This window comes from Peromyscus eremicus, chromosome 1 (genome assembly GCF_949786415.1).
Source record: "Peromyscus eremicus chromosome 1, PerEre_H2_v1, whole genome shotgun sequence".
NCBI classification, from domain to species: domain Eukaryota; kingdom Metazoa; phylum Chordata; class Mammalia; order Rodentia; family Cricetidae; genus Peromyscus; species Peromyscus eremicus.
The window spans coordinates 35,495,530-35,518,329 of record NC_081416.1 but is presented as its reverse complement, the minus strand read 5'-3'; the positions used below and the strand labels follow the sequence as shown (position 1 = coordinate 35,518,329).

Here is a 22,800-nt window from a genome sequence, read left to right as displayed (position 1 = left end):
GCATCCAGGGGACGCCCAGGACAGCCTCATTGGCAGAGTGCTGATCTCCAATCGTGCAGGTCAGGCCCCTCTTGGTCTCTGAAGGTCAGGGCACCTTTTATGACCTTCAAAGTAACGTCTGTGAAACTCAAGTTCTTCCCATGTACAATGTGGAGCTGATATGATGATGATGATGATGATGATGATGATGATGATGATGATAATGATGACCCCGCTCAGTTTTTGTGAACTCTACAAAGAATGTTTTTAACAGCAGGGCCCAGTTAATATCCACAGCAGCCATGTTAGCCTCTCAAGTCCTTTCTGATGCCATAACACACAGACTCAAGCCGCTCCATGGACTTTCTGCTTTGTCTTCTTCAGGACTGCGAAACAGGATGTGGACGATGAATACAGCATGCAGTACAGTGCCAGGGGGTCACAGTCCTACTACACGGTGGCTCACGCCATCTCTGAGAGGGTAGAGAAGCAGTCTGCCCTCCTCATTAACGGCACCCTGAAGCATTACCAGGTATGTTTGCGGCCCCATAGCAAGCCTTGGTCCTGCGTACGTGTCATCCCCAAGTGTGTACGCCCTACTTTCGGAGCCTTAGTCAACTCAAGAGGAGGTTCTAAAGACAGGAAGCCATTCCGGGTTGAGTACCTTAGGATATGGAAGGTCTTCCCAACTCTGCGTAGGGCTTCCTTCAGAGCATTGCGCTCAACACTGCAGCCTTACGCTGGAGTTGTTTTGGTCACCTGGGAATGAATTTCGTAAGAAATGCTGGCTTAACATTTGGACCAGTTTCACTGTGGTCCTTTGCACAAAGAACCAGTTTGGTTCCATTAGGCAGGGACCTGAAGTAAATGAATTATTGCTTCAGCTTTAGTTGTAGCCGTAGGCGGATGGTAGAGGTTGAGCGTGCAGTCTCCGGCACGTATACCTTTCTCTGAAGGTACGACTGAGTTGTTGGCACCCATGCTTTGGTTAGAAACTCGGCTGTAAATGTGGCAGGTGCCTCCATTGACCTGTTTAAGGGCATCTCTTGTCTTCTGGCTCTGTCTCTTCTACCGGGTTACCTGGAGTGTGTCCCTTAGAGCATTTGTTCCATGAATTTGTTCCCTCAAAAATTAAAAACTAAAATAAAATAGTAAGGCCTTGTGGTCAGATAAACGTAGGCGATCCTATTTACTAGAACTAAGCTGTTGTAATTTAGTAGTCCAAATGTGGATGTTGGTGAGAGTTAGTGGAAGTTCTTACTTTTTTTTTTTTGGTTTTTCAAGACAGGGTTTCTCTGTGTAGCTTTGGAGCCTGTCCTGGAACTCACTCTGTAGCCCAGACTGGCCTCGAACTCACAGAGAGCCACCTGGCTCTGCCTCCTGAGTGCTGGGATTAAAGGCCGGTGCCACTACCGCCCGGCTTACTTTCTAATGATAGGATAACTGTGGACCGTCCCAGGCCAGCTGAGTAATCACCTTGGCAGTGACTCCTCTCTGTCCATCCATAGTGCCTATCCACTTATTGAGGACTGGGAAAGTAGATGTACTCTATCATGCACATCAGCATCCTGAAGAAAAGTCACTTTTTAAACATAATTGGATTCCACAGTTCTCAGACATCTTTCTCTACTACTGCCTGGGCCACTTTTTTTTTTATTATTGCTTACTAATATCCTATAAAAATAGTGTCATTTAGAATGCATATGCAGAAGTGTATGCTTATGAGCAATCATCTCAAACTTCCTGGGGTCAGCCATTTCCTCCTACCATTGCCTGGGCCTCGTCTGTACTGACGGCAACACCGGAAGATTGGCAAAGAATGCCTGGGTAGCGTTTCTGAAAACATTTTGATCTCCTGAATTGTCTTGGGAAAGTCTTAGGATTGCCCTGGAGCTCCTGGAACATACTTTGAAGATCACTGCCCTGTAAGGTCATACCCCCTTATGAGGTCCAAGTATTTTTTTTTTTTTTTAAATCTCATTTGACCTACTTCGTATCTTGTCAGTGTGTTCTTTGCTATATTTGATTAGAGAGATCCATTTCTGAATTATTTATAAAAAACTTTCACTACTTTACGTATTTGTGTGTGTGTGCATGCGTGTGTGTGTGTGTGTGTGCATGCGTGTGTGTGTGTGTGTGTGTGTGTGTGTGTGTGTGTGTCTGTCTGTCTGTCTGTCTGTCTGTCTGTCACACCCTGCTCAGGGAGGTCAGAGGGCAACCTGTAGCAGTTGCTTCTCTTCTTTTACCATGTGGGGTCCCCGAAACTGAATTCTGTCCAGGCAGGAAGCACCCAGATGGTCCTCATAAATAAATTTAAATGCCACACTGGTTTCCTCTTGCCATTCCGCACCTCCGTAAGCACTCTTCATGGCTCCCTTTTCAAATCTAGCTCCTCCTACTTCCAAATGTGAATTGCTGTGCACACCCCATTCCTCACTGGGCTCTGTCCACTCCTCAGCATGAGGTGCACCCTTTCCCCCAGGGCTTTTGACAGGAAAGCTCCGCTTCCTGCGGTCTGACCATCCCTGTCTGCTTTACGATTTCCGTGTCATAGGTGCTCGCAGGTACGCTTTCCTGTGGCTCTTTGACAAGTTTAACCTTGGCAGAGTCAGCTACAGGCTTCCTGCTGTCTCCTAGAGAATCACACCTGACTCCAGTCTCCATCCCACATTCCACAGCCTAGGAAAGCCCATCTTTCCACCTGTTTTGTGAGATTCTAAGCTCCTCCCCTGCCTCTGCTTTTGCTTTTATTTTATTGGGGATCTCTCTCTCTCTCTCTCTCTCTCTCTCTCTCTCTCTCTCTCTCTCTCTCTCTCTCTCTCTCTCTCTCTCTCTCTCTCTCTCCCCTTCCAACGTTCCTGTCATTTAGTTGACTTCCCCAAAGCTGGCGGTCAGATAGCAAACAGCCTCTCTTGCCCAACATTGTGGTCTCCACTGTGTCCTCTCTCTCTCTTAACTTGGCTTTTAACATTTAGCCTACAGAATCGTGGGTTACATTGTGGCATCTTTGTACACACATTGCTTTTCTGTTTTGTTTTTAAGCCAGGTTCTCGTATAGGCCGGGTTGGACAGAACTTACTGCAGAGTCAAGGATAACCTTGTGAACTCCTGATTCTCCTGCCTCAGCTCCCAAGAGTTGGGCTTGGGCCTTGCCCATCACCTGGCCTCATCCTTTGTTAGGGTTGATCCCCCCCCCCCTTGGCCCTTGTGAACCCTTCCTCTTCCCGTTTCCCCATCCCCTCTCAGGGCTTTTCTGTTTCTCTCCCTCTCTCTCTGTGTTGCTGTTCTACACAAACTTTGAAGATGATTGAGGTCTTGTACAAGGCCCCCATTTGGCTTAGGAAAGTCTTCAGATGGTCACAGTGGATGGCGACAGGAAAACTGTCTCCCATGCAAGTTTATACACATCCGTCACACTGGGCTACTTCTTGGCGCATGAGAGTATTCACTGCTTCCTCCCGGACATGAGCTTCTGAAAGGGTGTCCTACCTTGGTGTCCATCTGCTATAGTTCCTTGTGTGGTCCTGTATGAGGAAGAGTTGTTGAATGACTATTTTAAGTACAGGATCACAATATTTTCTCAGCATAACTTAAATTAGCAAGTTAACTTGACTATAACATGTATATATATATGTGTGTGTGTGTGTAACATATATATGTATGTTACATATAATTGATGCTATCATTTAAACCCAACATTGCATCATGATAGTGCAATAAGTCTGTGTTCTCACCTCACTTTTCTTTTGTCTTTAAATGAGAATCTAAAGCTGGGACTTGGGTGCCTGCTTTCTTGCTTTGAAAATGCGCTGTACATCTTCCAGGCAGCTGGCTTCCAGGGAGCTGCCTTCATAAAGTGCCCACAGTGCAGAGTTTCTGTGTGCTGCCTGGGGCCTTTCTTTGCCAGGAAGAGAAATGTCCTTCTGGAGCCCAGCCGAGTGGCCTTGGCTCCCTGGTCACAGGCTTCCTCGCTGCAGGGATGGCACCCTGGGGCAGGCTGTTCATGATCCAGAAAGCAGTTTCTGATGATCAGTGGTCTATGCGCAGCCAGCTCAGCCTTCTGGTTTGTCTTTAATCCTCGAATTGGCTTTTTGTTCTTGGAGTGGTTGGAATAGATTTTGGTTTGGGTTTTCTTCATTTATAATAATTCTAGAATGTCATCTACTGTGAAATGCTAAGTACGGCTGAGCAGCAAAGCTGCTTCAAATCCCACCAGCGCGCTCTAGCCCATCGTTTCTAAATCTGATTAACACCGAGCACCTGCCAAGCAGCAGGGACGATTACAGGCTCATCTTTTAAATTCCTCTGGCGTTGGTGCCTCCCCTGCTTTGCTACTGTGGGAAACTCCACACACGGCACCAAGAAGTTAAGAAGTCACAGCCTCGCTTGAGTTGCATTCGTATTAATTACCTGTGCAGATCTTGGATAATTGAAACACTTACTCTTGGTTTCAGCTCCAGGGCCTGGAATGGATGGTGTCCCTGTATAATAACAACCTGAACGGAATCTTGGCTGATGAAATGGGGCTAGGCAAGACCATCCAGACCATTGCACTCATCACCTACCTGATGGAGCACAAAAGACTCAATGGTCCCTATCTCATCATTGTACCCCTCTCGTAAGTACGGCCATTTATCCCACAGCCATGGCGCTGCAGGTTGGAGACTGGCCTGTCAGCGGCTTGCCCTTGTTTCTCACCTCAGAACACATGTGCCAGGAACACATAATCTGAATGTAGGTTTTCATTTTCCACCCTAGCCCTCCTCCCCACCCCTGCTGCAGCCTCTTGACTGGCTCGTAAAGTATGTAGTGATTCTTGTTGGCCGTTAACATTTTACACCCTGAAGAGCAGTCTCGACTTCCTCGTGTTGAGACCCTTTAACGCAGTTCCTCCTGTTGCAGTGACCCCCAACCATAAAATTATGTCATTGCTACTTCATAACTGTAATTTTGCTACTGTTAGGAATCGTAGTATAAATATCTGATATGCTGGATATCTAATATGTGACACCCCCCCCAAGGGGTCATGACCCTCAGGTTGAGAACCAGTGCTGTAGAGTGAGTCCAAGTAAGTAGCTTACTGAAGGGAAAGGTGAGGGCATTTTTAAATTTTTTTCTAGAACTGTTTTCCATGTTATATTCACACTTACATGCACACATGTGCACACCTCCAAAAGATAATAAATTTGTACGCCTTCCTTATTGTATCTTTGAAGGCAGCGTAGAAATCAAAGTCATTGCCAGCAACTCTGCATCAAAGGAAACTTTGCGTGCACACTTTGTGTCTCAGTGGCTTGCTGCTCTGGAGGGGCAGTCTTGGCCGTTTCTGACACAGCCCCAGTTCCTCACCCACCAGTGGCTCCCGTTGGTCTTGAACCACCGCTCTCTGAGTAAAGAAATACCTGTTGACAGCCACCCTCCCTGGGAGGGCAGTGCCTCTGTGTGTGCGCGTCAGGGGGATACTTCAGTCACCGAGATCTTGTCATGGGTTGCAGTCCTGAGACGCATTCAGACCTGCAGGAAGAACAAGGCTTTTCGTTTCTGTATTTCCTTCCATTCTTTTTTCTGAACAAGACTGTGAATTATCTGCCTCTGTAATACTTACATGCCCTTTGCATTCAATCTATATTTGTATGGTCTGACATTGATATTTTGGTTACACTTTGGGGGTTTTAAAAAAAATGCAGTATTTTGCATCTGCTTCCTTTTGATAGACCTATTTACTGTTTTCGTGTGTTTTGTAATTTCTCTTCCCTGATTCAAGACCTATTTACTGTTTTCGTGTGGTTTTGTAATTTCTCCTCCCTGATTCGAGTTTTCTCAGAGCTTACATGGCTAGTTGTAAAGATACCCCCCAAAAATCATCTTGCAATTGTTGGTTTTCAGAACCATGGGAAGACTCTAATGTTTTGTACACATAGTTCTACACTTTTGAATTGTTTCTTAGGAGATTTTTTTTTTTATGAAGTGTAAAATGACCACGCTTTGTGGCAGCTTCTTTCTAACTTACCTCTTATCTCCATACCTTTCACATAAATATGTATCTGGGGTATTATATATTCTCTAGCCCCTTTTAAGGCAAGGACTAAAAATGAGTAACACTTTTCTATTAACTGAATTTATATAAATGTGTTTGTGTGTGTTTACTGTGTTGTTTTTTTTTTTTTGGTAGGACTCTGTCTAACTGGACATATGAATTTGACAAATGGGCTCCTTCTGTGGTGAAAATTTCTTACAAGGTTTGGAGCTTTGTATTGATATATAAATGTGGAAAAGCAAAAAATTGGCCCCAATTTTCTTCATTCTATATGCACATCTGTGAACTGTATTTGGTTGTAAAGTTTTGTCATGTACATCATGTACTAAACAGTGAGAGTTAATCATCCCAAGAAGATTACTGTAATAAACCATAATTACTTTCAGATAGTGAAATGCAGAAGAAAATTGTTAATTATCATATTGCGAGGTTTCTGATGAGAGTAATACAAATGACAAATATCGCACTTTCTGTGTGCTGCTGACTGGCTCACTGTGGGCTGCCGCTGTGCCGAATGTTCCTGCGAAGTCAGGCAATTACCGGGGTGCTGGGGCTGCCTGCTGCACGCTCCCACAGAAAGGGAGCCTTTCAGCTGAGCAGCGGGTTCCCTCCTCCTGTAAGCTCGCTGCAATTTCCTCCTCTCTTCTCCTTCCGCGGTCTTAAGTGGGAAACCTTCCCGTAAGGATCTGGAAAGGGTCAAGATCTGTGTGGTTTAGCTACCACTTTCTTCCCGGATAATAGATCCGTATATGGTAATACATTTATGTGCCCATCACCTGTCTAGGTTCCATTAAGCTCTGCACAGTGAGAAATAGCACCTACGCGCTTCCAGTGGGTAATCGATGTCTTTTTCTTTCCATTCAGGGTACCCCTGCCATGCGGCGCTCCCTTGTCCCCCAGCTACGGAGTGGCAAATTCAACGTCCTCCTGACTACTTATGAGTACATTATAAAAGACAAGCACATTCTTGCAAAGGTATGATTTAAAAAAAATTCTTTTATCTCTAATTGCGGATCATCTTACTGGAGTGTAAAGTGTCCCTCAAATTATACTCAATAGTATAATTTGATCATTAGATGGCTGGTTTCTTTCTCTTCTTTTTTTTTTTTTTTTGGTCTGAAATCTTGGTCATGGGATTTAATATTTTGTATGTGTGTACGTGTGTGTGTGTGTGTGTGTGTGTGAGAGAGAGAGAAAGAGAGAGAGAGAGAGAGAGAGAGAGAGAGAGAGAGAGAGAGAGAGAGAGAGAGAGAGAAATTGATTAATTTATCCTGGGCTTCTCCCTGCCCATTTGTAGTGAGTTCACATCCTTCTTTTTTTAAAAATTTCCTTTGTTTTTATTTTATGTGTATGGGTGTTTTAACTGAAACATACATGCGTGCAGTGCCCATGGAGGCCAAAAGGGGGCATCAGATCCTTGGGAACTGGAGTTACAGATGGGTGTGAGCCTCTGTAGGAGTGCTGGGAATAGAACCTGGGTCCCCTGGAAAAGTGGCAATCTTTCCAAACCAATTCCACATCTATGGAGAGGATTCACCTGGGTTCCTTCTGCACTTTTTCTCTCCCGCAGCCCTGAATGTGCTTGGGAAGAAATAATTGTTTTTGTTGCCCTGGGTTATTGTCAACACCCCTCCATTCCTCTTGTGCCTCTCTCTCCGAAGGCAAGCAGGCACCCTCCAGATGGTGTCCTCCATCTGAGCATTTATCCAAGCTGAAGCGTGTGTGCTTTATCTGTGTTCAGTTTTTTTTTTTCCTGGTAAAATAATGGACAGTTATTGTTTAAATTACTCAGGGCTATTCCTGGAGCTATTTATTTGGTGCTGAGAAAGAGTTGTCTCTGTGACCTACCTGGCTTATCATTTGTATGTCTGAAGTTGTCCTTTAGCCACAAATGGGAAGGTTTTCTTCTCATTTATATCATGTTGTCTCCTAATATGATCATGCAGAAGGATGAAAGCACCATCATTCCTGGAACAAATCATCAAAACTTAATTCCCCCCTCCCCCGTGGTAATTTCTTTTACCCCGTGGTGTTTGGAAACCTCTAAGCTGAAACTAAGTTATGGTCAGAATTGAGCAGAATCCCTATTTCTGGGGTTTGTTCCATCTCTGCATTAAACCTTTGCTCTGGGAGCTGTGAGTTCCCTTCACGGTATCATAGGAAATCACATAAAGGCAACTCCTGCCCTGGGGAGGTTTAATAATTGAGATGACAGTGACGGCAGGTGCCGCCTTCCAGTTGCTCCTGCTCTGAGATGAATTTGGCAGTGTCAAAAATGACGTGTCTCCAGTATTACTGTGGGAGTGCCTTTGAGATCCCTCAAATAAAAAAAATCATCTTGTGCCTTGTGCATATGTATTTCAAAAGTCATCGGAGACGCCTGGTAACGAGATGCCGAGCTTTTATTTGTTACTGGAGAAATGGCACTCTCGAATGGGGTAGTAATTTTTCCAAGCAGAAGACCTAATTAGTAGTTACTTGGTGGCAGAATCAAAGGTCTCTGGCTCCTTGCTGCTTCATAAGCTCAGTTGAGGAAGAAAGTCGATTTAGAATATCTACTTAGATGCATGTTTATCTGTGGACCTCTGTTCCCTGCTGTTGGCAAATTGGCTATAGAACTTTGGTCGTTCTTACACACTTGGCAGTGGTAGAGAAACGGGGCAGGGAATGCTGGTAACTTCTTTTATCTGGGTATCCCAGCTTGGCTCATGGTTTTCTTTCTTTTCTCTGACTTCACCAGTCCTTCTTACGAGGAGGTGAGAATCATGCCATACTTGCTTGTCTGCTTCCGCTGACTCTTGCCCCAGAGCCAGAAACATCCAAGCAGTAGACTTGTGGTTTATTTGTTTGTTTGTTTTTAATCAATGCCACCTTTGTGTAGGCCAGCGGTTCTCAATCTGTGGTTCCCAACTCCTTTTGAGAGGGGGTAGAGTGACCCTTTCACCAGGGTTGCCTAGGACCATCCAAAATATCAGATATTTACGTTATGATTCATAACAGTAGCAAAACTACAGTTATGAGTTAGCACCAAAAATAATTTTATGGCTGGGAGTCAACATGAGGAACTGTATTAAAGGCGCTTAGTATTAGGAAGGTTGAGAACCACTGGTGTAGGCAAAGCCTAGGCTAAGTGGTGCGACTCTCCTAGTTCTCCCTTGAGCAGTAAACTTGAAGAGGCTAAAAGGTAGGGTGTGGGAGAGGAAAGGACCGTTAGCCTTTGGCACTATTCTGCCATATTCACATTTGCCTTTTTAAGTATTAGTCCTATGGAGGAGTTTGCTGGGTTTCATTCTGCAGTTTGGCCTGGGTGGACGATGGTAATTTTGTATTACGTTTGTGCCAATGGACCTGTGATCATTTTGAGTAGAACAGGGTTCCTCAACCTGGCAGGTTAAGAACATGCATGAACTGAGGGGGCCTGTTAGTTTGATCTATTTTTTTTTTTTTTTTAAGAAACTGAATGTTTATAGAGTTGTGTGTGTGATATTCCAACTTTCCAGTGTTAGCAACCCAACACTGAGCCATGCCCTAGAGGTACTAGATGGCTGGTCTAGTAGGAAAGAAGGCAGGAAGGCAAGAGGGCCTAGGAGATAGCGCCCCTGTGTCTTCCAGAAGCCAGTCATTAGTGCCTGCTTCCGGAGGCTGCAAGTGTTCTGTTCCTGCTGTGAGCAGAGGTAGCATGATCACAAAAGTCTGGGAGATCCCTCATGACATGGTAACAAGAGCATCATTGGGTGGAGAGAGGCCAGACCTCGTCTGAGGAGTGCCCATTGCACTCTGGGCCCATTTTCTTGTTTCTGAAAGGTGAATTTAGAATCACTTGTCCTGGGAGGACCACTGTAGTTTTAACAGTCTGCCAGGCTTTTATGGGCAACACTCCATTGGTTGGGATTCCTTTCTCTTAGAGGGTATCATTCTGCATCGTGTGCCAAGTTGGATTCTTTGTTTTTCCACACACATACCCCAGCCATTTGTAAGGCACCGTGTTTCTGCTGACTAGGCTCACATTGGTTCTTCCTCTCGTGCTGCAGATTCGGTGGAAATACATGATTGTGGATGAAGGCCACCGCATGAAGAACCACCACTGCAAGCTGACCCAGGTCCTCAACACACACTACGTCGCCCCCAGAAGGATCCTTTTGACTGGGACCCCCGCTACAGAATAAGCTTCCCGAACTCTGGGCCCTCCTCAACTTCCTCCTCCCTACAATCTTCAAGAGTTGCAGCACATTCGAACAGTGGTTCAACGCTCCATTTGCCATGACTGGCGAAAGGGTACTGGTCAAACTCTGTGTGTGTGTGTGTGTGTGTGTGTGTGTGTGTGTGTGTGTGTGTGTGTGTGAGAGAGAGAGAGAGAGAGAGAGAGAGAGAGAGAGAGAGAGAGAGAGAGAAGAGGGAAGAGGGAAGGAGGAAGGGAGGGAGGGAGGGAGAGAATCTGTGTGTGTGTGTGTGTGTGTGTGTGTGTATGTGTGTGTCTTTGTGTGTCTTTGTGTGTATTTTCCCCTGTGTGATGGTAAAATGAAAGCAGAGGAACATAAGAGCTACAGAAACCCCACAGGGTGGTTTACAATGTCTTTTGGTGAGTGAGTGGGATCCGGTCCCATTTGGGATTAGGTTTTCTCCTCTGAATCTAGGTTCATATGGGGCATCCCAGGCTCTTTGTCTTCTGCCAACTTTCTCCTGACAAGAGTGTTCAACCACACTATGTCACAGGGAGGGTAAGAATGGAGATGTTGGCTTGATCAGTTGAACCAGACCAACTCAACCAATTCAATACAAACGCAGAAATCTTCCCTTGTTATAAACTCCCTGGGCCATGCTTTCGTAGAGTTTGAGTGTAATACGTTAACTTTCCACACATTTTTTTCAGGTTTTAGTGTAAGCTTCCACTTTGTCTGTACATAAATACTCTTTAAGTCCTGGAGTAGCTGTTCTCAAATGTATTATTATTACTATTATTCGTTTAACTATCTTCTGTTTGAGCTCCTGAAAGGCAAGCTTGGGATACTGCAAAGGAAAAAGTCCCTGAAAGGGACACATACCTTTTTGATTACCAGTTCCTTGACTATAAGAATGAGAAGCCACTGAAATGCTTTAGAGAAACTTTATGTTTGAACTCTTAGCCCTTTCATTTTCAGGTACCTTATGGGTACATTTGCTGTTCAGTAACTGGCTTGCCCATGTGGAGAAAGCCGTGTCGATTAATTCTGCCCCCTAGAGGCTAACAAGGGAAGGGGAACAAAGATTTGGGCAAAGAAAGGGAAAGGAGTTAGGTTGGAGGGGCCAAGGCCCTTCCAGTGTAAACACACTCACCCTCGTTGTTTTTCCCATCTTCATATTCAAGCACCCATCCTTTTGTCTGTTTCTACACTAGACACAGCGGAAGTCAAGAGCTTCAGCTGAAGTAGGAGCACACAGACTGTTGCTCCTTTCCCCATTCTGTGTTAGTCTTAAGTCAGTCAGCATTGTTGTCCGTATTCTGTCCGTCTTTGGGGCTGTTCATACTACTAATGTGAAACACGGTTCCAGGGCCCTTTCCCACAGAACTAGTCTCTAAGGCAGATTCCCATTTGGAGGTCATTTTATTTCCATGGGGTAGGGAAGAGAATTGGAGGTCTCGATGGTTGGCATAAACCTGGCCTTATGGCATGTGAAATTCCAGTGTGCATTGAAACACATAATGAGTGTAACAGTTTCTCTATGTGAAACTTCCTTTAAGAAGTTTCATCGAAGATGAATTCATCGAAGGTTGTTTTGTAGGTGGACTTGAATGAAGAAGAAACTATCTTGATCATCAGGCGTCTACACAAGGTGTTGAGACCCTTTTTACTGAGGAGACTGAAGAAAGAGGTTGAATCTCAGCTTCCAGAAAAGGTCAGTTGCAGATTCACATCCTGGGTTTTACCCTCCTGTGCGTGTGTTTTCAGCATCTGCCTCTGACGTTGCATGGGGCAGGTTTAATAAAATAATCAAATTCATGGAGTCTTAGTACAGTTGACTTTAAGTTACTGAGCTTGTGTAGTCCCACCTGGAGGCCCTGCAGAACTGTCCTGCTCTAAGGCACACCAGAATTGACATTTGGTACTGGTGTCATCCATCACTGAAGGGAAATTGAAGGGGTCAGGAAGCATCTGCCAGGTTTCCTGAAGGTTCATTCAGTGTTTACTATTTGTGATGTTACTAGTTTGGTAAAGAGAGAGTTGCCTGAAAGGACAGACTAGGATGTGGATTTGTGTGGTGTAACTAAGTTCCCGTGGATTTAGCCTGGAACCTAGGCAAGTAGTTTTCAGATTGTTCTTTGGAAATAGTTTTTAGTTCTGTTGACTTTCTTTGGGCCCAGGCTGGTATTGGACTTGAATTTTGATTACTGTACCCCTGATCCTGTCCTGGAACCATCTACATCTGAAGTTCCATTCTCTAAAAGGTAGCTTGCTTGGGGTTAGATACTGTCTCTCTCTTTTTTTTTTCTCTTTTTTCTTCATGACACACTTTTATTTTCATTTCTCTTGATGTGTAAAATCTGAGCTGTCTTGTTACTTTATGGCTGTGCAATATTTTTGGGTAACAACTATTGGACAGATTGGTGCATCCTGTCTGTTGTAAAGCAGGAGTTGGCAGATGGTTGGGCAAAGTTGATCACTTTGCTATGAGAGAATTTTGTGTCTTAATCCCTTATTCATTAATAGTCACAAAAATTAAAAATAAAAGTCCTATACAATGCTTACCTAGTAAAAGTCTAAGTATGTATTTTCCTTTGTTAGTGACTGCATCTTGGGATCAAGTGCTGTTATTATTCCCTTTGACTTCCTGTGGTCTTGACCTCTGGGGAATAGCGATGCTCTGTGTGTAGTACTGTCTATGGATGTCTTTCTAGGTATCCATGTCTTTAAAGGCAACCACTTTACCTTGTCCTGGAGGCAACTTGGTGGAGTTGAAACTGTTGACTCCGCCCATCAGTGGGCGCAGGAACCCCTGCATTCTCCATTGCTTAGGATGTGAATGTTGGCCAGTCATTTCGACCAGGGTCGCCTATTGGTCTTGTCAGTGACCAGGAAACTATGTAGCATCTGCCTCACAGGACTGCTGTTTGATCTAAGTGCTAGACACATGAGCATAAGTCTGGTACAGTTTCTGTTGTCCTGGTATTTTGTGAGTTTTTTTGTTTGTTTGTTTTATTTTTAATTTGTTTGTTTTTATTTTGTTTGTGTTTTTTTCCTCGAGTCTCTATTCTGTTCCAGGTTTCTGTTGTTGATGGAGGCTCTATTCTCTTGTCCACTTCAAGTTTTTTTCACACCAATCTCTTGTCTTTACTGGGTTTTCTGTGGCCCTCTTCATCCTACCTGTAAACCGCCTAGAGCATGTATGTGCCTGTTGTTGACCCAATTCGACTGATATCTATTCTCGACTTTTATTACCTTGTTATTATTATTTTTTTTTTAAACTGGGGAAAATTGGAAATTTAACTCTCATCCTTGGGAGGTGAGAAATCTTTTTCTACTACCTTATGCTTTAACTACAGCAGACTGCATATGTCTTCCATGGTCTGAGTTTTTTTGTTGTTGTTTTTTTTTTGTTGTTGTTGTTTTTTGTTTTTCGAGACAGGGTTTCTCTGTGTAGCTTTGTGCCTTTCCTGGAACTTACTTGGTAGCCCAGGCTGGCCTCGAACTCACAGAGATCCACCTGGCTCTGCCTCCCGAGTGCTGGGATTAAAGGCGTGCGCCACCACCACCCGGCGGTCTGAGTTTTTTTTAAAAAGTTTTTTTAAAATCCATCTATAGTGTTTTATTCTCCAATATTTTCATGAATGAAAAAGGATCAGGAAAGTGAGTTTTAATCCTAATTTTAGTTTACATCTCGTAACATCTACATAGAACCATACTCCTTCTGGTTTACAGTTCTGTGGTCTAGACGAGCGTCTACCTCCCTGTGTTCAGAACCAGACTACACCACTGTTCCCTCACCTGATGTGTTCTCTCTTGCACAGCTATGCCTGTACTCTTTTGTACCCAGAGTACGATACCCCATGCTCACTGCCTTCCCAGCCTAAGCTTAGGCTCCTGCGGCCCCCGGGCTCTTCCCTATCCCTGAAGAACGCCAGTTGACTGAAAGTAGAGTGAGTCGCTGTTTGCATCTGGGTTCTTTCGGCCTGTGTAATGTGTCCGAAAGTCATCCGAGTTGTTGGGCTTACCCACTGTGGGTTCGGTTTGGCTGAGGGCCATTGGGTTGTTTTGTTTTTTAAAGGTGGGTGGGTTGGGTGGGTGTGGGGTATGCACGCCCCTACATGAGTTTATGTGTACCACATGTTGCAGATACTTATGGAGACCAGAAGAGTGCTCCAGATTTTCTGGAGCTGGAGTTCTAGGTGTTTGTGAGCTGGGCAGTGTGGGTACTGGGAACAAACCCCTGTCCTCTGTGAGAGCAGTAAATGTTCTAACTGCTTAGCCATCTCTCCAGGCCCTGACGATCTGAGTAGAGCTGCTGTATGCCATCTGCATTCAGGCTTTTGTGTGACGTAGTTTTGTTTCACTTGAGTTAACACCCGGGAGTGTGATTACTGGGCTATTTGGTTAATGAATGGTTTATACGGGTCTTATAAAACCACGTGTTCTCAGTCTTCTCTGTACTTTTCCAAACTGCTTGGTAGTCTACTGGCAAGATGTAGGCATTCCATTTCTTCCTCATGCTCCTCAGTGCTCAGTGTTGTCAAATGTGTTTTTATTGTTGTTTCTGTTTGTTTTAATATTTTAGTAGTGAAGAAGTTGTATCTTAATTCCATTTCCTTGATATTGAATAGTGTTGAGTACCTTTCCATACACACTTGGGTGACACTAAAGGCACCTAATGGGCTAATGGAACACCTAATGAGCAAGGCAATGTCCTGTGACCCTTACCTATGGCAAAGTCCGTTTCTTACATTCTGGAAAGAGTGCCAGTTCAAAGAAAAGGGATTGTATACAGCAACTTAAACTAAGTGAAAATTTAATTCCTCTATTGAGCCCCCATTGAGGGTCTATGTTCTGATTCTTTGCCTTTGTGAATTCATAGTCCTAAGAACTAGTGATACAGTTAGTTGTATGTACAGTGGCATCTCTGTGTGTGCGTGTGTGCATGCATGCTTGCATGCACATGTGTGTGTCCAGAGTCTGAAGTTAGCAAGAACTTGGACCAGCTAACGTCAACCCTGATTTTATTTTTATATGTAATTTGTGTAGGACATAGGAAAAAGCTTTGTATAGATGGAAAACTTGTGTATTCATTATATAAAAGCTGGGAATGCTTAATAGACTTAATCATTACCATCCTTCCTCTTTCATGTCATGGATTCCAGGACCTGAGACCCTTACTAATTGAATTGTTTGTTGAAAAATCTCAGTTCTTCACATGGGACTTTGTGTCACACTGGCCCAGGTTCATTGTTCTAATGATCTGTCCTTTGGGAATGAAAATTTTGAATGAAAAGCAGTTCACAGGCGGGAGCTCTGAGGAAAGCTCAGAATCTATTGAATCAAATGGGGGGCGGGAGGATTCTTAGGCAGTATAACCAGTGGATTCATCTACTTGTGGGAACTGATTGAGCCATTCACTAATATAACCCTTAGGGGGTAGCATGTGCGTGACGTCAGTGCCTCAGTTGTCCTTGGAACTTGAATTGTCGCAGTCCCAGTAGCTGTCAGGACTCCTCTCTCTTGGCAAGGGCCAGCCCTTTTTAGAAGTCACCGATTTCACTCTTTGTACCACTTTTTGTACCTGTGTATTCAGAGGAGCTCTCACATACTGCTTTCCTTGAGTGCTATTGCGTTTGGGGAGGGTGAGCTCCCGCCCAACCCCGTTGACATTGTCACCACTATGGGGATTCTTCAGTCTGTCCCTTTTCTCTGTCTGTAGCTACCATTTGGTTTCCCTGTGCGTTTCTTTGCACTCAGAATAGGTAAAATGTAGTACCCTGGAAATGGAAAGTATGATGTGAGTGATCAGCATGAGATCTGTTCACACCGAGTACTGGTATGGCCGTGGGAGGCAACCTCATCCAATCAGCAAAGTGAATGACCCCACCTTTCAGCTGCTTTAAGGAAGGGGTCTCAAGTGCCCATACATGGGAGTAGCAACAGAATGTGCAGAGGTTACTCAATTATAACCTGCTGGAGTGCAGAATGATGTTAGGGCAGCTATATATATAAAATGTTTCTCTTAGAATAAAAACATTAAGCTCTGTAGATTTGTAGCATGTACGGTGACACTGATACCAGGTAGTATGTATGTCTGTCACAAAGTCACTCTTGGGTCTGGGTGGTCATAGGTGAGGCGGGAGTTGGATTCTCCCACTAGGGCATCTCAATGTTCGGTCATTCTTACTTGCCTGTGTATTCAGGTTCAGAACCCTGTTGTGATGGCTTCTGGGTCTCCTGGTGTATGCAAAAGTGGACTTCGAGTGATCTGATTTTTTTGGTTCAAAGTGTTGGGGGTTGAAATCAGGGCCTCACACATGCTAGGCATCTGCTCTGACTGAGCTGTATCTCCAACCCTGATCTGATTTTTAACTAGGCTAATACCCTTGGACCCTAGAGGACTGAAGAGAATCTGCCAAGGAGTAGAGGTGGAAATGTGGGGTAGTGTGAGCACATAACAGTGAGAAGAAAGCCATGGTGTTTCTTCTGTATTCCTCATGGTGTTTTCATTAGCTGCACATAGAGTAATCAGGTTGGAACTGATAAAAAAAAACATTAGATATTATCCTACTGGCATCATTATAAAAGAACACAAAGCATCTATCTTACTTTGTCTTACTGTCCTATGGGCCTCAACTCATATCTTGAGATGTTAATATCAGTACATGTATATAATAATTCTTAAGAGACTCTCTAGCCATATATGGGAAAGATGAGTTTTGTCATCACAGGAGGCCTGGGACCATTTTCTTTGAGGGACATTGAGGAGGAAATGTTTTAATTGATAGAGCTCTTGGGGGAATTTTTTAAAAAATACATTTATTTATTTGGTACATGAGTGTCTGTGCTTATGTGCATATGATATGGTAGAACTGTGTCCACACATGTCATGGTGCGTGTGGAGGTCAAAAGATAACTTTCATGCAGATCTCAGGGAGTGCCTTCAAATCATCAGGTTTGGAGGCCAGCGCCTTTTCCCACTCTGCCATCTCACTGGCTCTGGGAGAAGATCTTTGGTACAATAGGACTTAGAAAGGATCCCTAGCTGGGTGGTGGTGGTACACACCTTTAATCCCAGCATTTGGGAGGCAGAGGCAGATGGATCTCTGTGAGTTTGAGGCTAGCTTGGTCTACAAAATGAGTTCCAGGACAGCCAGGGCTGTTACACAGAGATACCCTGTCTCGAAAACAAACAAACAAACAAACAAAGGATCCCTAACAGTAAGGACACCTAGGCTTAGAGAAAAGAACAGGAAAAAAATAAAATCACCTGCTGTTGATAAAGAATACTCAAGGAGTGAAGGTAAAACACGCTTATGGAGCTTGTAACAACAGATTTGGTCCTTGGATCTCAGCAGCTTCTCTTACCTTTCTTATGTAAGGGAGAAAGCCTTGGGTTGCATCTTTCCAGAGCAGCTATGGAGCCTTCTAGAGCAGTGGTTCTCAAACTGTGGGGTGTGACCCCTTTGGGAGTCTCATACCAGATATCCTGCTTGCTTATCCGGATTCATAATAGTAGCAGAATTACAATTATGAAGTAGTAATGAAATAATTTTATGGTGTGTGTGGGGGGTCACCCCAGGATGAAGAACTATATTAAAGGGTCATTGCAGTAGGAAAGTTGAGAATCATTGTTCTAGAGGGTCTCATCTCTTCAGATGCTTGGCACCCTGTCTCCATGGTATTGGCAGGCTGCCTCCCTCTTCCTGAACAACTCCACCTCCAGCCCGTAGCAACAGCTGACTGACAGGTAGAAGGTTCTGTCCTTGACTCTGGATCTTCCATCTCCTGGCACCCCTTTAAAAGGCATCAGCTGTGTCTTCCTTACTCAGGAAGGTGTGAATGAGGCAGCAGAGAGGTGACACCAAGCACAAATGAACACCAGACCGAGCCTTTGAACTAGTCTTGTTGGTCATCCTTAGCGTGAGTCTGAAAGAGTCGACATATTTTGAGCTAGGAGCTTAGCCTCCTGGATGCTCGGGTTCTTTGTCTATGAAACGAGGAGACTAAGTGTGACTACCTCGTGCAGAGTTTGTAGGGATTAAATGAGAAAAGGCACATAAAGCATTTTACAGAGAGCTCAGTGTTGGTCCTTGATGCTGTCATTGTTAAACTTGTTAAAGTCCGAACTTAACATTTTTCTTCACCACAGTCAAATTTTTGTTGTGAGTTGAGAGCTCTTGAAAAGATAGGATAGTGATAATTCCTTTGCAGTGAATTTATGGAGGAAAAGATCATACTGTGTACATTTAATATGTATAATCTGTGTCAGTTATACCTCAGGAAAACTTTACAATGTAAAAAAATTTTTAAAGAAAAGGAGAATAAAGAAAAGACACGATCAGTTAGGCAAAACACGAAACCTATGTTAAGTGTGTTCTGATTTGTTAAATTTAAAGATTTGCGTTTCTTCTCTGACCTGGAAGGTTATTAACCAACCTGATGAGTTAACCCATTTAGGTAACTTTCATGCAAAAAAGCAAGCCTTCCTGTGATTGCCTAGTGTGAAGAGACAACCAGTTGTGCCTCAGGCTCCTTTTAAAGTTACAACCGAATAGATTTTTAGCTTCTCTTCTTCTGTGACCTCCTTTGTCTGGACCTCAGAGCTGAAAGCAGCCTGATCATTTTTACACAGTTGATTAAACAGCAGACAGTTGGCCAATTTCCTTCAATCACGTTCTTAGGTATCCAGGTGGTAATCTGGCATTTGCTTTGAAATTTGCACGTTTACTTTCCTAGGACTAAGGAAAAACAATATAAATAAGTCTTGTTTTCTGCACTCAGGGTATGAAAGACTTGCAAGTGTGTGATAGACCTGGGCATGTGAATCCTTTCAAGTGTTTTAAGTTGCACTTTGTTTTATCATAACTGGACACACAGGAGACCCTGTCCTGCTTTTGACAGCCATGAGGTTGTGGAAGTTGTGTCCTGCTGTGAGTTAATTCTTCTTAACTGCTTGTCTTCACAGTGGTGTATCCCATCATTTCTCCAGGGTAGAGGTTAATGACAGTCAACCTAGGTCTGTTATCAATCTTACTATGAGATGAGTGCTGGGGTAGCCACAGGTAGCCATTTAAAGATGTTTTACAAAGAAAATCCTAGGATTTGGGGGCAGTCACTAGTTTTCCTAATACTGTTCAGCTCATATGGAAGTATACAGGACCAAGAAGCAGGAGAAATATTAAATATACATCGTAATGAACATTTGAGTATAGCACAGTTGGCAAGCCACTCCGGGTCTCAAATATGAAATCAAGAAATTCTAGGAATTAGGACCTTACATTTTCTTCATGCATCCTTTTAAAGGTCTGAGTATTTCCATGGTACTTTTGTCCTCGAGGACTGTGGTCTGCTTTATGGCCCTGTCCCATCTCCTCATGCATCCAGGAAGGGGAGACAGAGGCCTCCTCCGTGCTTCCAGGACTGGCCCCAGCAGCCCCTTCTCCACTGCCATCTTCAATCAGCCCCTTCTTTCTCCTGTGCTTATCCGTGTCCTGCTCTGTCCCCAGGTTGAGTATGTCATCAAGTGTGACATGTCAGCTCTGCAGAAGATTTTGTATCGTCACATGCAGGCCAAGGGGATCCTCCTCACAGACGGTTCTGAGAAAGATAAGAAGGTATGTTGCAAAAGCTGGGAGACTCAGGTACTGTGGTATGTCTTCTCGTGTTCTCATGGCTGTGGTCTTGAGCATTCCCAGGAAGCCTTCCTGTGAATAGTGGCTTGTTCCTGTAAAGCACTGGGTCGTTGGGGTGGCAACAGTTGCTGCCAGCGCCATCATACTCTGTTAACTACACTGGGGTGGAACAAGAGAGGGTCTGTGCCCTGCCAGTGTTTCCGTTATCAAAGACTTAACACTGCTCAGGATAGCTCAGCAGGAAAGACAAGCTGCCCAGTGTTGGGTGGTATTGTAGGGTATTTGAAAGTCTGGTTTCTCCCCTTAGCATCCTTTATGTGTGGTCTGCCAGAATCTTATTTGTAATCCTATGAGTCTTTCTCCGTCCAACTAGCCGGCTCCCAAATAATGACATGGAGACTTATTGTAAATTACAAAAGCTTAGCCGGGCGGTGGTGGCGCACGCCTTTAATCCCAGCACTCGGGAGGCAGAGACAGGCGGATCTCTGTGAGTTCTAGGCCAGCCTGGGCTACCAAGTGAGTTCCAGGAGAGGCGCAAAAGCTACACAGAGAAACCCTGTCTCGAAAAACCAAAAAAAAAAAAAAAAAAAAATTACAAAAGCTTAATCTTTAGCTTAGGCTCCTTTTCAACTAGCTCTTATAACTTAAATTAACCCATATTTTTATTAATCTACATTCTACCACATGGCTTTTACCTCTATCCCATTCTGTGTGTCCAACTCATTCTGTGTCTAGCTGGTGTCTTCCCCATGCCTAGATTTAACTCGAGTTTTCTCTTTGCGTAAAAGTCCCGCCTATCTATCCTGCTTAGCTATTGGCCATTTAGCTCTTTATTAAACCAATCAGAAGGCGCCTTAAGTTTCTCCTGCTTAGGTATTGGCCATTTAGTTCTTTATTAAACCAATCAAAAGGTGCCTTAGACAGAGACACATCTTTGCAGTGTAAACAAATATCTCCAAACACCTATGGGTAGGCCTGACACAAAGCCATCGACTTGAATTAATTTTGTAAGATTTACTTTTCTGTAAGATAAGTTAATCACAAGGGCAATGCAATGTCTGACCCATAAATGGCTAAATAATACCTGAAGCTCTGAGCTCAAGCTGTGTAGGTACTAAGACACGGTAGGGCCCTGTGTCCTTTCTATAAGGTATAAGCTATGTAGTCAGTCTGTCAGGACTCCTCCCTTCTTTCTTCGGTGCTAGACTTTTATCCAGGCCTTTCATAAGCAGGGCACAGGCTGCACCAGTAAGCTATACTCTTGGTCTTGAAGCCTCATTTTAAAAAATTGGAAATACTTGATCAACGAATAATTAACTCCATTCTTTTCATTACTTTTTTTCTCAGGGGAAAGGAGGTGCCAAGACACTTATGAACACTATCATGCAGCTGAGAAAAATATGCAACCACCCATATATGTTCCAGCACATTGAGGTGAGTCTGTGTCCTGTATCGTGATCATTATTGTGCTAGTTAGGAAGGCAACCCCCCGAACATGTATAAAGCATGTGTGGGGGTGTCCAGCCAGCATGGTCCCTGCCTTTCTGGCAGAATTAATAGACCTGTTTCCGGGGTATGATTCGCTTTGGCACTGCCTGCCTGAGCATCCGGAATTTTATAACTAAGAGTTGAAAGTAGTGAGGAAATGTTGGGAGCATCGACTCATTATGTGGATTTGGGTAAATGCTGCGAATTACCTTGTTACCGTAGTCGGAGTTCTGAAATTGAGGATAATGGCAGATGCAGCCAGCTTCCTCTGAAGGGGGCTGGAGAAATACTTAAATAATGCGCTTATAGATATCGAAGAGAAAGATGTTCTTGAAATACTATCCTTGTGAGGGATGCTGGCTTTCGCCCATGGCATACACTGATACTTTTTTCCTGCCTGGTTCCCACCATGATGATGCCGAATGTTGCTCTGTTCTGACACTGAGGTCTCTAGCACACTGTTGTAGATCATAGGACTTTTTTACTCTGTTTGCTCCCTGTGAATGAGATTCCTTCATTGACAGGGTTCACTCTAGTGGGGCAGTTGGCTTGAGCAGAAGTACAAAGAAGCCACCTTCACCATCTGCAGAACCAGTGGGCCTGAGACAGTTGACACCGTAAGGGTCACTGCTTGCTACAAACGGAACAGGAGAAACAGCCGAGAGGAAAAGCACTGTAGGGCTCTGCTCTATTTAAACATGTGATAGAACCTTCCAGAAAATTAAAGCTGAATTACAGTACAAAATGAGGTGAAATAGTCTTAGCTTTGAGTATCCCTCCTGCCTGTCCCAGTATATTTTGGCAGTCTTGCATGCTGGATCAGTTGATACTTTCTTACTACCCCTCCCTGTATTAGAGGCCCATCTCAGCTGGCTGAATGCGTAAAGCATGACACCACTATGGCCTTAAAGTCCTTAGGAAAGAGCATCCATAGATGTAAGATGGAGAATCAACAGGAAAGGAAGAAGATCCTCACACAGATGGGAGAGTGTGTCTGTGGATACATGAGAAAGCACTTTTGGACATAGAGAGCGCGTCTATGGGCAGAGGGAGATCATTCATAGATATAGGGAGAACATCTGTCGATGGAGGGGGAGGGTCAATAGACACAGGGAGATCATCCAGGACATAGGGAACTATCCATAAACGCAGAGCATCTGTGAACCAAGGAGAACATCCTAAGACATTAGGAGAGCATATTTGATCAAGGGGGTAGAATTCTTGTGAATAGAAGACCATCTATAGATATCAGGAGAACATCTGTGGACAGATGAGGACGTGCATCCGTGATGCCAGGGGTAACATCCGTGGATATAGGGATAGCATTCACAGACAGGGAGAGCATACATAAGGGAGGTATTGACCTAAGAGGGGCATGTGACAGAAGGGAGAATATCCATACATCCAGAGAGAATATCCATAGATACAGGAGTGTCTGATTGCTAGATAGAGTGTTTTTACTGTGCTGGCTAGTTTTATGTCAACTTGTCACGAG

General features: G+C 44.1%; 1 protein-coding gene across 1 annotated transcript in view; it reads left to right on the top strand.

The window, feature by feature from the left end:
• The window catches only part of Smarca2 (SWI/SNF related, matrix associated, actin dependent regulator of chromatin, subfamily a, member 2), a 172,882-nt gene that overhangs the window by 64,343 nt on the left and 85,739 nt on the right, over window positions 1-22,800 (top strand). Inside the window, 9 exon segments of the mRNA XM_059259437.1 lie at window positions 364-511; window positions 4,434-4,597; window positions 6,152-6,218; window positions 6,881-6,991; window positions 10,048-10,167; window positions 10,169-10,291; window positions 11,777-11,890; window positions 19,692-19,799; window positions 21,165-21,251. Of these exon segments, the coding sequence (XP_059115420.1) occupies window positions 364-511; window positions 4,434-4,597; window positions 6,152-6,218; window positions 6,881-6,991; window positions 10,048-10,167; window positions 10,169-10,291; window positions 11,777-11,890; window positions 19,692-19,799; window positions 21,165-21,251 (1,042 nt within the window).